The sequence below is a fragment of the Fundulus heteroclitus genome, chromosome 23 (assembly GCF_011125445.2).
Source record: "Fundulus heteroclitus isolate FHET01 chromosome 23, MU-UCD_Fhet_4.1, whole genome shotgun sequence".
Taxonomy (NCBI): Eukaryota; Metazoa; Chordata; class Actinopteri; order Cyprinodontiformes; family Fundulidae; genus Fundulus; species Fundulus heteroclitus.
In genome coordinates, this window is record NC_046383.1 from 25,481,093 (window position 1) to 25,494,359 (window position 13,267).

Below are 13,267 nucleotides of genomic sequence, written 5' to 3' on the forward strand. Positions count from 1 at the left end.
ATATTGTGTTTAAGTTTTACTATTAGACAATTTTCTATTTAGAGAGCCTAATGTCTTTCTTATACTTCTTGATATCCTTTAAACCGGTTTTATAGAATAATGGACACATCCAAAACATTTGTCTAGTTGGGTTTTGTAATGAGATTTATTTATTTATTTTCAACAAATCCTAAAACAACAAAGTGCTAAAGCTGCTGTACTGATACGACGGGTCGGTAAAGGGCTATTGAACTGTTTTTGGCGTCTTAAACAGCTTAGGTCAGTTGTATTTACAAATCTATAAAACTCTCAAAGTTGTTAAATCAGGACTCAAATACCCCCCTTACAAAAACAGATACTTTAAAGACCACAGTGTGATGTTTGATGTATTTATTCTGTGTGTAAATGTTCATAAAATAAGAGCTGTGTTTGACATCTACACTGCCACTTTTTAGGGATCACCAGTCAACATAAATAGCTTTTAATTTTGAATGAATGTGCATTTATCAGTGGGTTAATTGGTCAAAATATCAACACCTTGTAGGCTAATATCTTTTTTTGGATAACATTTACATTTACTGAGATGCAAGTATGCACATTTCCACAACAAATGTATGCAAATATTTTGAATGCACGCCACGAAAAGCGCATAGTTATACTGCAATGTGCTCTAATTGTTGTTCTTTGTTGGATATCTGTGTATAAATTGAATGAGATTTTGATTTAAATAATTTATTTAGAAGAGACCAAAACCTTTTCTATTTCACATCATTGTTATAAGCATTCCAAAAGCTGATAGCTGTATGATAAGCTCCTTATTCACTTTATGAATGTAATTTTTCTAACGTTTGAGTCGAAGCAATCAGCAAGTATCACACGCCGATGACGCGCTCGCGGAGGAAACAGAATCACAGTCCACCGGAAGTAGCTCTCAGCCAATCAGCTTTTGCAAAGCGTCCTAAGCTGACGTTCCACCGGTTCGGATGAACAACCGGTAGCACTGGAGAAAGACTGAAAAACCCGCCCGTTGTTTCTCTGTGTCCGCTAATTTTCCCGTCAAACGCCCAAACATCATGCCTTTCGATGTTAGGAGGTGAGTAGGGGGTTTCTGCTCGCCTGGGGTTAGGATTAAAGGGACTGTGAGGATGTTTGCATTGTGAGGGTCCCGGATAATGAATCAACTGTTGGATACAGCCCCGCACACACAGAAAAGCCCAATATCAGCTGGGCTGTCTGCGTTTGTGAGGGAGTTAAATAATTGTGACCCCTGTTGTTTGCTTTTGAGTCAAAAGGTGTGATGCTCAGGTATGCTGCAAGAGGGGTTTTTCTTTTCTTTTCTTTTTTTCTTTTTTTGTTTCCTACGGGTTGCTACCCGCGCGCATGTGCAGATTTCTTCATCCAGCTCGAGGACATGAAACTGGTTTGAACAACCACAAAGTAGTCAACACCAGTGACAACAAAGACATGCCTTTATCTCTGCTGTTCTTGTTCCTAAACACCGACGATCAATAAACACTTCCTCCAGCTAATCGTGGGATAAATGGGGAACAGCAAATAGTCACGCCCAGAGTAGGTTCGGTGGGAGCTGTCAACATCCTAGTTGAAACTCGTGATGTTTGCTCCCTGCCACCCTTTACAAACTCAGCAATAGATACCTTACTCAGCTCTTCTTTTTTGTTGTTGTTGATCTTATTGTTTCAGCACATTAGGAGCTCCAGCATGGAGTCATGGTTAAACCACCTCAAACTCACATCATCACTATATTTATCTCACACACCCCCGCCCACCTAAAACCAACCAAGAAACCAAGTGTATAACTTGATCCATTTAGATTTAATTTTATTTTAGATGATTCTTCTAGAATTATTCCATCTGGTGTTAAAATAATATAACAGATTGATTATTTGATCTATTTGGTATGTTATCAATAACATTTATTGTTATTTTGATGCATACATATGAAACAAACACCCACTGCATTCAGTGGTAGTTTCCAAAAAAAAAAAAAAAAAAAAATTATTGTGCAGAGTAGGGCTGCAGCTATTTATTGTTTTAGTAATTGGTTAATCTATCAATTATCCCCCCCCCTATTTGATCTAAAAAGATAGATAAAGAAGATAAAGATAAAGAAACATTTTAGATGCATTGTAAATGGCAAAAAATGTGTAAATAAAACTCAAATCAATGCTCACACAATGGCAATTTAAATATCAAAGTCTTCACATGTATATCTATCTATCTATCTATCTAGCTTGATTAATATATTACTAATTGGATACCATACCGCCTTTATTTATAAGGCACTTTATAATAACATATAATAAAATACTAAGCAGATAGTTGGTTGGTCAGACCATCTGCTCTGGTTGTCAGGAAAGTATCTGAACTGGCATGCTGCTTTACTTATCTCTGTGTGTGTGTGTATATATATATATATATATAAAAGTAATGGGAGGTGCTCTTTAGTTTTCAGACTATAATTGGTGTGTTTTGGTGACGTAGATGTTTTCAGAGGGCTACAACCACCATTAATGTGTTTGATACGCCAAAAAACAAACTCTTCCCGGTCCAGCACTTTATCTGGCAACTCATTAAAGGGACTCTAAAATGCAGCAGGATCATGAGAGGAAGTGTTAAAAGTTTTGAAACTAACTTTTTAAAACCTTGATAAATTTTGATACTGGTTCTTAGCTTTAGAGGTCGACCGGTACATTGGCCGGCTGACATTTTGTGCCGATATTTGCATTTTTTTCCCCCCTTGTATCGATTTTAGCCGATACGTGCGCATGTGTTCGCCGATCCATTAACACACCGAGCAGCCATGCCGTCAATCACACGAAGCGCATCATACATTGCTGCTCCCTCCTTGGCAGAGAGCAGCTGATAATGTTTTAAGGCTCGGTGTCAACAACAGCAAGGGTATGTTTTGAACTTTTTAAAGTAGTTTAATTTAGCTGTATATTGCCTTTTGAGAGTCTGTCTCTGTCTCACTGTGAGCGGAAGGAAACAGCGGTGTGTCTAAAAACCCACATCTGATCTCCAGCTAACTGGTGGCCACCACTGTGCGTGTGTTCGTTTCCATGGAGAATCATGTACGTGCATGAAAACAATTACAAATCACCATGCATAAGGCATCTAGCTTTACGTAAAATGTCCATACACTGCAGCAGGGGATCCGTTGTTACTCTCCTCATCCGTCCCACTGAACTAAACAAGCCCTCTTCATTAATTGCGAGCAAAGAGCTGCCGTAACGTGACGCACGTGTTTTTTTCCGCTGTACCCTTCAAACTGCGGTCTGAAGGATTTTGTTACGATTAGCTGGTTTAAACGCAAGTTTTGAGACTTGTGTAACATTTGTTATCATTGTGCTATTTTTAACATGCCCATAGAGGAAGAAAATACATCTATTGGCTTCGAGAATTGGCCCCATAAAAATCAAATGAAACAAAAAGCTTAAGGCTGATATACGTTTCTATTACCTTTATTTTTTTTTTGTCAAGAACTAACTAGATAAGCAGGTATGCTAACAGTCTCAGTGTTCATTTTCTCTGAATAATTAGCTAAACCGGTCAGCGTTTGCTGTTTTTAGGCTCACAAGCAGTCTGTTCCCATAATGGGTGACATTTGTTCTCGGTTTTTCTCCCACTTTACAGTTTCATTGTGATGACAGGATTCATTTGCCGGACATCACGTCGTGAAAGGACCGCGTTCGGTGTGAGGTGTTTTTTTTTTTTTTTTTTTTTTGGGGGGGTGGCCATGGTCTGTTCAGTCTTGGTGCCATTGTTCGGACCAAGAGCTGCATTGCAACAACTGGAGATAACTCGATAGACCAACAAGGATCCCTGTTTCGGGGGTGTTGCATGCTGCGCACTCATGCGGTGTTAGTCATCAGTGCGAGAGTGTGTAACACGTTTCATTGCTGCGTTATTGCACCATGCAACAGGGTAGCGTGTGTTCCCAGAAACCCACATTGTGTTTTGCTTAACCACACCAGAGGGACAGTCAAACGTACGGGTGGATGTTGTTCTAAGTTCGTTTCTGACTGACCGCTGGCATCCCTAAAAGGAAAGCTTTTACAGTTCTACGTGTCCTTTTGAACAATGCCATTCCTAGTACTTTTATTTGGTTCAGTCAGAGAACTTAAGCTTTCATCCTTTAAAAGTAAAACTGACTGGTCCCTGTTCATGTTTAAAAAAAACATAATTACTATGCATAATTACTATGCGAGGTAAAGAGGAGTTAAAGGTTCCTGACATAAAAAAGATGAAATGCTGAACAATATGTAGATTTCAGAATAAAGAATAAATACACATTAAAAATGCTCTGTTAGGCATGCCTAATGCTGATTAAGCATGGCGTTAAGCATGACTAATAACATGACTTATACTTTTGCAAGCGGAGAAGGTCAAAAAAAGAGAGAGAGAGAGAATCCCAGAAAAGATGCTAGGTAAATTCAGCAGCATTTACAAAAAACTGAAAACAAAGCTACCAGGAAGCAGCTGTCCTCCAGTTTTAGTTATCGGCCCTAAATTATTACCAGAGTGTTAAAAATAAGCAGGTGTCAAGGGCTCATGAACATCATCAAGTCGTGCAAGGCGTGATCACGTTGAGGCTAATTAGGGGAAGCTAGAATGCTGATTTGGTGTACAGCGTCAAGCAGGCACGTTTGACTCTCTCTGATCAACAGTTCAGCCCTCGTGAGGCTGATTATGTGACGCTGGCATGCTGGGTAACATGTGCCGATATGCCGCCATCTGGTCACTTTTCTCAAGCAAAGGTGAGCGTTATGTGAGAACGGCTACAATCCTTAATCCTTCATACACCAAAAAGAATGTGTAATCCAAAAAAAAATTATTTTTTTTTTTCCCCAAGAAATCGTGCGCTTTATTACATCCATCCTAGACAAAGTCATGACTAACCTTTACAGTGAATGAGTAAAGTAATACCTGTTAAATAGTAACTTTAAAATAAAATCCCTTCTTGGAAAGGCAAACTTTCAGGTATTCAAATTGAATAAAAAGAGACAATGATATACGACATTTCAACCTTTGCCCTTTATTTCCACTGCTAGGTTTTGGGCTTTTGCACAAGGCAGTAGGGCATCTCTGTCTTTCATGTGTTGTACGGAAAAGCAGCGTGGCACAGCTTACTAGCAGAGCTGCACATTACATAAAGGAAGGTTTTGATGCAACATCTCTATTGCATTCAAAATCTGGCCACTTGGATAGACTTTCACTGGCTTCTACGCGGAGCTTACTAACGAAGGTGAACGGTGTGGGGAAAAACGCTGCTCAATCACATCAATATATTATCGTTGCAATATGCAACAATATTGAATCATGCAGTCCTACTTTAGAGCTCGTAAAAACATCTCGGTTGGCACAAACTCCACTGTGTTGTCTAGATTAATCTCCATATTAGTTTTTGGGTTTGCTAATCAGCACAGCTATATATATATATATATATATATATATATATATATATATATATATTCCTTAAATGACAATATTTTGATAGGGATGCACGATATATCGGCATTAAAATCTGTATCTAAATCTTTAGCTCATTGGTATTGGTCCAAAACCGGCCCAATATTAAGGTTGGCTGATTATTTCCATCTTGTTTCTGTTTCAAATGAAGGGAGGGTGTTGGCCATGTGATATTTGTTTAGTGATGTGACGGCGATAGTGATAGTGGGGTTTTTATCTGCAAAATCACTGGTGTCATTTCAACTTGTCACCAGAGGGGGAAGACGTCTGCAAAAACTCTGGAAGTTACACCATGGTTTTTAACTAACAAGTATAAGCTTGTTCTATATGTTTTATTCTTAAAAAAAAGAAAATAATATGCTATATATTATAAAATATATTTTTTTGTGATCAGAAGGTTTGATAAAGAACTGGCACACAAATTAGTTTTTGTATATAAGACATAAATAATGTTAGGGCTGTGTTAAAAAAAAAAAAAAGATTTTTCAATTCGGAATTGATTCTCATGTTAATTTCTAAAGATAAAATCAAAGATCGACTAAAAAAAATAAAAATAAAATCATTTTCCATTGTGACCTTCCGTTGGCATTTCTGACTCACGCTCCACTCTGGGAGGGAGCGTGAGTCAGATTTAATGTCACATTTTTAATAATGCACCAGGTTAGTGACCAAACAGCCGCTGTAGATATCTGTGGCGTCTCTGTTTTCTACCCTGGATCTGTTTGGGTATTCTGCCCCACAGCATGTCTGTGAAAGCAATCATCCCAACATCCAGGGAGAGGGTTTGGTCCTTACAGCTGCCATTAACTGCCATTACTTTATTAATTTGCTGTTGAAAGTTAATATAACTCTAGTATAAATATGTTGTGTAACTACACAGTCATGTAATTCAGGTAACCGCTAAAAAAATGTTTGATACCAGCAATTCAAGTTGAGATCAGATAGAAAAGAAGCAATTCTAAACTTGAGAATCAAAATCGAATCAAAACATTTATATTATACATTTAAATTTCCTTTTCTATGTAATGTGAAACTGTAATGATTTCCTCAAAGGTTATCTCTCAGGGAGAATCTCATCCCAGCTCATGCCTACTTGAGACATATAACGGTAACCTTATTCCACATGACGGAAGAGCTCAACATGTTGATGACCTGAGGACTCATCCTTTAAAGTTTAATGGACCTTTGTGTCCATTAAACTTGTGTCATCTATTGACATAAGGGATGTTTGGTTTGAGCTCCGCTGATGTTATGTGTTAACGTGATGATTAGATCATTTTGTCTAGAGCTGCCGTAACAACATGAAGTTTTTTTCTTCTCCTTTATATTTAATTAATCCTCTTATCTTAAACTGTGACAGCTGTCTCATCCTTGATGTCCACCTTTAGCAGATAAGTGAAAAGCCCATACACAGTAGGTGTAAGCACACCGTGCAGTAAAGCCGTCATAGTATGTGATAACCTTAAGTGTCCATTATGTGTACTTTAAGGAGAGGATGAACTAGTGACTAACAGTGACTCATTCTCAAGACAGGGTTTATTTAGTACGTTTTTCCGTGAAAAGCAGCCCCGTGCTTTCATTTCAGCACTTTAACAAAGCACTGCTGGTACGCCGTGTCCTTACCACTGACAAAACACGTCAGTCTCTTCAGAGAAGATTTGGCCATGACATGTCAAACATCAGCCAGAGGTTAATGTTACGGCAGAATATTACATAGATTTCACTAGGGCTGAACGATAATTCAATAACAATATATATATTGATCGATAGACGTATATCGATGATATAAAAAAAGGGTCAATAAAAAGTTCAATAGAGCAGTTTTCCTTTCTTTTGCATTCTAGTCTATCATGTAGGTTAATATTACAGTCATTACATCCTGCCAACCAATCACAAACGCAGACCCAGGAACGCTCCATCTCCAAGCTCCGCCCCCTTCAAAGAGTTCAGAGAGCAAGCGTTCATTTTCATTTTTTAAAAACTTGCAGTTTTGGTAAAAAATTGGTTGAGTAAAGAGTTGAGTTTGAATTCATTGTTTGTGTGTTCTGTATCATAAAATAGGTTGCTAAGCAACAGCATAAAACTGCCAGGGCTGCACTTAAAATATGGTTTGAATTTGTTGATAATAATCAATATTTTTTTCTATATAGTCCTGCCCTAGATTTCACCCACATGTAAACCGCTGAAGATATGTCACTGCAGCTTTTTAAACCTCGTTTCAATAATGCTGTCAGTGGAGCCGAAGCTTACCGTAAATGTTCTTGAATGTACGCTGTGTACATTCTCTTTACCGAGAACGATTAAGTAATTGATTTTAGATAAAGAAATTCTGTGCTCAAACGAGAACGTCAGAAGACTGTGACTCAGCTGCACTGCGTGATGGGAACTTTACAATTATTACTTCATCGTATTTATATTCATGTTAGTGTAATGTTTTAGATCATGGGTTCACAAATTGGGGGTCGCAAGATCATCCAAATAATGATCCAAATTCCTGATTTTACAATGTCAGAGATATACTTGGTTTCATATAGCAAATTTAATTTTATGCTTTTAATTGTGGAAAATAATTTTTTTCTCCTTAAATCATGACAATTTGACATCAGAAAACATTCCAGTTTTTTCTTGTCAATGTGTTAATCTAAACATTTGTGAGTTTCTTTTGCAGAAATGTAGTCATCTGTGGCCATTTTAAAATGTTATTTAATCTACAATGGCCATAATACAATTATTTTGTAAATTACGATAATAATGTTATGTACAATAATAAACAATATTTGAAGTAGAAGTTGTGTACAAGAATAGAGTTGTACATTACAGGAATAGTCACTCAGTTGTTTGCACAATCTTTTCAAAATCCTGATACTAATAATATTTTATGCTGACTTGCTAAAAAGATTTTGTTTGTCCTTATTAGTAAAATTGATACCAAAGTATAAGTTCACCATATACGTAATTCCTCATTTTAAGAGAGGGAGGACAGCGGTTTTTGATGAGTTTTCATAAAATGATTACTTTATTCTCGTGGTTTTATGACTTTATTCTCGTACTTTCCATAAAGAAAATAACCTTCCCCCGCCCCACCAAAAGGCGGTCACCAGTCTCTTGTGCTGTTATTTTGGCGGTCACGGGGCGAAGAGTTTGGGAAGCCCTGTTTTACAGGAACCTTATTGTATGTTCAAGGGTCTTTGGCCAGTTAGAGGTGTTTCCCAATTGCTCTCTTTACCAAAAACAAGCTCATACATGTGGGACAGAGAGACAAAAAAATAAATAAATAGAAAACCTCGATCACTGGAAAAATGTACAGTTGAGGATATAAAGTATGTTGGCTGTAGGTCCCTGCTCTGTTTGTAGTTGGACAAGGCTTTTCAGACGCTGGTTGCCGACCGATTTGGTGCTAAATATAAAGAGAATTCATGTTACCCTGTGACTGAAGCGTTGTCGGTGGAGATTAGTTCGCGATAATCACTTAACACGAAATAACAAAAAATGGGCAACATGATTTTATTGCTTCAGAATACCAACAATTATGTATGTTACGGATACTGTAACATATAACTTTTATTTTTTGGTGTTTAGGATTTACATTTACAGAAATTACTGTGTTACTTGCAGTATTTTACACCCTTCTGCCGTTCAGCTCTTTATAGAGTAAAGCAAGCATATCAAGCTAATATTAGCGCGTTAATTGGTCAGCCCATTAGCTCTGGGGGAGCCTGATGTCGGCTCCGTAGGACATGTATCTCATAGCTTGCTAATTGTAGTGTTGAGAGGAGTGGTGGGTGGCGCTTTTTTTATTTTTCACACATTGACAGTCTACATGGTAATGGAGAGATGAAATGTTTCGCAACAATAAAGCCGTGACTCTTATTTGCCTTTGTGTTGTAGTTTAGGCTCATTTGGGCTCTAAGACAGTAAAAAATCAGTGTATTTGACTCCTATCCTGAAGCCAATAAGTAATCTAGTTACTTTATTAAATTTTATTATGTAGGACGCTTCATTTCTGTGTAATTTTAGATTATGATGCTCTATTTGCTAAAATCACAGATTCTTTAATGCCCTGAGATGAAATTGGTCCCCCTTGTCAGCTGCTGCCTTTTTAAGTGGATGTTGTTTGTGCATGCTTGAATCATCGTCAGGAACAAACCATTCAGAGTGCCACACCTTTTGCTTGTCGTTTAATCTTTTATTTTCCTTTGTTAATGTTTCGTTTTTTTGATTAAAGATCAAAGTTTAATTACAGGTGTGTAAAAGTGTGCTAAATATTTGCACAGCCGTGAATAAAACATAACATTTTTGTTAAAGGCACTCTTTTAAAAATGTTTTTATGAGGCTGGCCCTGATAAGTCAAATCTCCCCACGTTTCCGTTTCCCCAGTTTCTCAAACAGTGCGCCGAGCAAACACGGCGTGTTTGCACGAGCCAAACTTCTAGTTCCTTTGGTGAAAGTTGTGTCCACAAGTCTTCTCAAATGGGATCAAACCCAGAGGAATGTGTGCGAAAACCAGATGAGTAAAAATCAGCTTCATTACACCTGAAAGCATTTCGGTGAGACAAATCATCTCTTTCCACCTGTCAGGTGGTCTCAGGAGACAATGAGATGACAGACACTCCCCCTTTAACACGCGAAGGCTCGACATTCAAGAAGTTTTCTCAATCCTGGCGTGTAACAGCGACTCCCTCAGCTCCCTGCAAACTCCTGTCTGAACCGCCTGGCTCCTGTATCCTGAAGAGCTGCCTGTCGGCATGCAAGGGGGCAGGCTAAGGTCACAGAGCCATGATTTATTATCTCCTGGCTTGACAGTCAGGGTGTTTTTGCAACTGGATTTTTTCCCCTCAAATGTAATACATACACATTTCTTTTGAGTGGAAACGATAGTATTAGCCTTTTTTTGCTAGCTGCCTAGCAGTGCAGCAGCGGGTGGGGGAGGTGCAGTGCTGTGTTCAAATCAACACAACACTCAGGTCACGCCAACCTTTTCTCTGGCATCTTATTAAAAGGCTTTTAAATCATAGAAGTTAACTAAGTATTAAGGTCACGGGTTTCTGTTGAGGTCATATTTGTCTCTAAATGTGTCCTTTGTTCAACTGCTACATCGACACACAGTCAAAACCGCATTTTGTGTCTGTTCTCAGGGAACATGCGCAGCTTCCTGGCCTTTCACCGGTGCCCTTTCAGACTCAAGGCTTTCTGGTTGAGTGTTACATTTTAACTCGGCACAGCTGTCTCTTTCAGAGATAGCCGGATGCGTTGTCTGAGCTCCGCGTCGGCAACATTTGGATTTCTAAATCTTTTACTTCTCAATGCAACATTGTAATGGAGAGGTGGGATGTTTTTGCAACAATAAAGCTGTGACGCTTGTTTGCCTTTGTGTAGTAATATTTCTCCAAGACTGCTGCCGTTGTGTAATGAAAGTTTCAGTGTATTTGTTTTGACCCTTCTTGACCAATAAGTAATCTAGTTGCTTTCTTTAATTTTATAAAGTAGGACGCTTCATTCCTGTGTAATTTTAGATTATGATGCTCTACCTGCTAAAATCGCACAGACTCTTTAACGCCCTAAGATGAAATTGGTCCACATTTCCAGCTGCTACCTTTTAAGTGTATCTTGTTTGTAAATATGGCCAGAGCTTCCCACCATGCATCTGTCCGAGGCTATTTACAGCTCGCATTTAGCGTTGAGATTCTACCCCGGGTATCGAGTGACCGGATGAGTGAGATTTTGTTTCCTCGCCGAGGTTTTAATTTAGCCGCGAGACGCTGCCGGCTAAAGATACTCGTGTCTGCCCGCAGATGCTGTTACAGCAGAAGGAAGAAGACCTTTACATGTGCACCAGCAACTCAGCAGTATTTACCCATTTGTTTGGTGCAATGCTGTCAGTGCTCCGGGTCAGACCCTTAAAACCTAGCTGCTGTAGTTATAAGTTTATAAAAAAAAAAAAAAAGGAGCAAGCATTGGACCGCTAAGAAAATGGCACGGTATGAAAACCACAAGTAAAAACACCACGGTTGCACAATATCAGTATATTTAAAGAGAAGTAGGCCCATACAACCTCTACATATTTTCCCTAGCTTGTCAGCTGTAGTTGCAGAGCAGCATTACCTAAGCGTGAACGCCACCACTCGCTTCAGTCTCTGCACAAGAAATGTTTCCAAGCAGCCACATTTGTCATCAGTAAGCAAGCGAACAATGTAAAAGCTCTCTTTCCGCTGACCGGCAGTGCACAGCAACATGTGGGGGAAGGGCAGGATTCTGTTACTGTATTCTACATATGACTGGAGCAGACTTCAGCCTTACTCTGCCATCTTATTAATCTCATTGTTTATTGGTTTTTACGTTTTGTGACTTTTAAAACCCTGGTATACCTTGATTTTAGTGTCTCACCGGTGCTTAACCAGGAATGAAGCAAAACACGGCAACAGAAGCTGTTTATTTGATCCGCTACAAATCATCTGTTTAAAAAATGTTTTTGAGAAATTCAATTTCAATAAAGCAATATTCACTGGTTAAATGTCAGGTGATGCCGATTTGAAGTTTGACGACATTGTCTCGGTCATCAAACCTCTAAAAGGTCATCGAGGCAGCTGCCCGACTGAGAAAAATTTAGGTAACAGAAAAGAAAAGTGAACTGTTTTCAGTTTAGCATTTGCTCATAATTTGGAATCGGCGTAAAACAGGAAAAGAAAAGGTTAGGTTGATGTGTGGAAAATCCCGAAAGCTCTGTTCAGATGTGCACCCAATTACTGGACGGAAGTATGATCATTTTGCTCATTTGACTTTGAAACAACTAAAGGATGTCTCACACTTTGTTTCTCCCAATAGTGATTCAACTGGTTCAAGATTAGGAAGTAACCAAAACCATGTCATGATTTAATACCGGCATCACCTCTATCTGTTCTTCATCACAGCGTCAAGCTTTATTTGACTTAACATGAGCAAATGCAGTTGTAATCCATGTTTCTCTCGATTGTGAGGAGGTTTTCATGTAGTTTGCTAAAGTGGTAGGCTAGGCTAAAGTTGGCATGCTTCCTCTCTGCTTTGTTATGACTTAATTCATTTGGCTAGTAAAATGTTTCAGTGATGTTCCAGTTAATCCAATTTGGACAAAACCTCAGGAAAAGCCTTCTCTTATTTTGGAAACTCTGCACTTTGCTTTAAACAGCACATTTATTGACAACAGCTTCAGCCGCTCTCTTGCCCTGCAGACCGCACACCGACCACTCTGAGCACAACATCCTTGTAAACAGTAAAATGGGTCATGAAAATTCATTATTTTATCAAAGTAACATGCATGGCCTTGATAGAGTTTTAAAATACACTCAAAAAGTTGTTTCTTAAAGAAATGTGCTGCAACACCATGACTCCCTTGCTCGCATTGTGATTAATGCTAACACAAAATCAGATTTTTGTAGGAATAGCGAGGATTTGGAATAGAATTTACTCAGGGACTTGCATTTGAGTGGATTAATTCAATTATTTTGGACCTAAAGTGAACATCATGGAAAAATCACTTGAGTAAAAAGTAAAATTTTTATTTATTTTTTACATTTTCCATAGTTAGGATTTTGTTTTGTTTTTTTCTAAGACAGTCTCAAGGAAACCATCCCACCACAAATGGAAATATTCTGCGTTCATGTGCATATTTGAATCATAGTGCCATTCACCAATCAGAGTGCCACACCTTTTGCCTTTATTTTATTCTTTCATTTTCCTTTTTCAATGTTTCATTGTTGTGATATAAAAGATAAATGGTTAATGACCGGTATGTAAATGTATAAACTTTGGAAACCGGTTCGAT

The 13,267-nt window shown here is 38.4% G+C and overlaps 1 protein-coding gene across 1 annotated transcript in view; it reads left to right on the plus strand.

The window, feature by feature from the left end:
- The first annotated feature begins 915 nt into the window (after positions 1 to 915).
- Positions 916 to 13,267, plus strand: part of ergic1 (endoplasmic reticulum-golgi intermediate compartment 1) — a 28,933-nt gene continuing 16,581 nt past the window's right edge. The window contains exon 1 of the mRNA XM_012863126.3: positions 916 to 1,072. Coding sequence (XP_012718580.1) covers positions 1,053 to 1,072 — 20 coding nt within the window. The 5' untranslated portion in view covers positions 916 to 1,052. The remainder of the gene's footprint in view (positions 1,073 to 13,267) is intronic.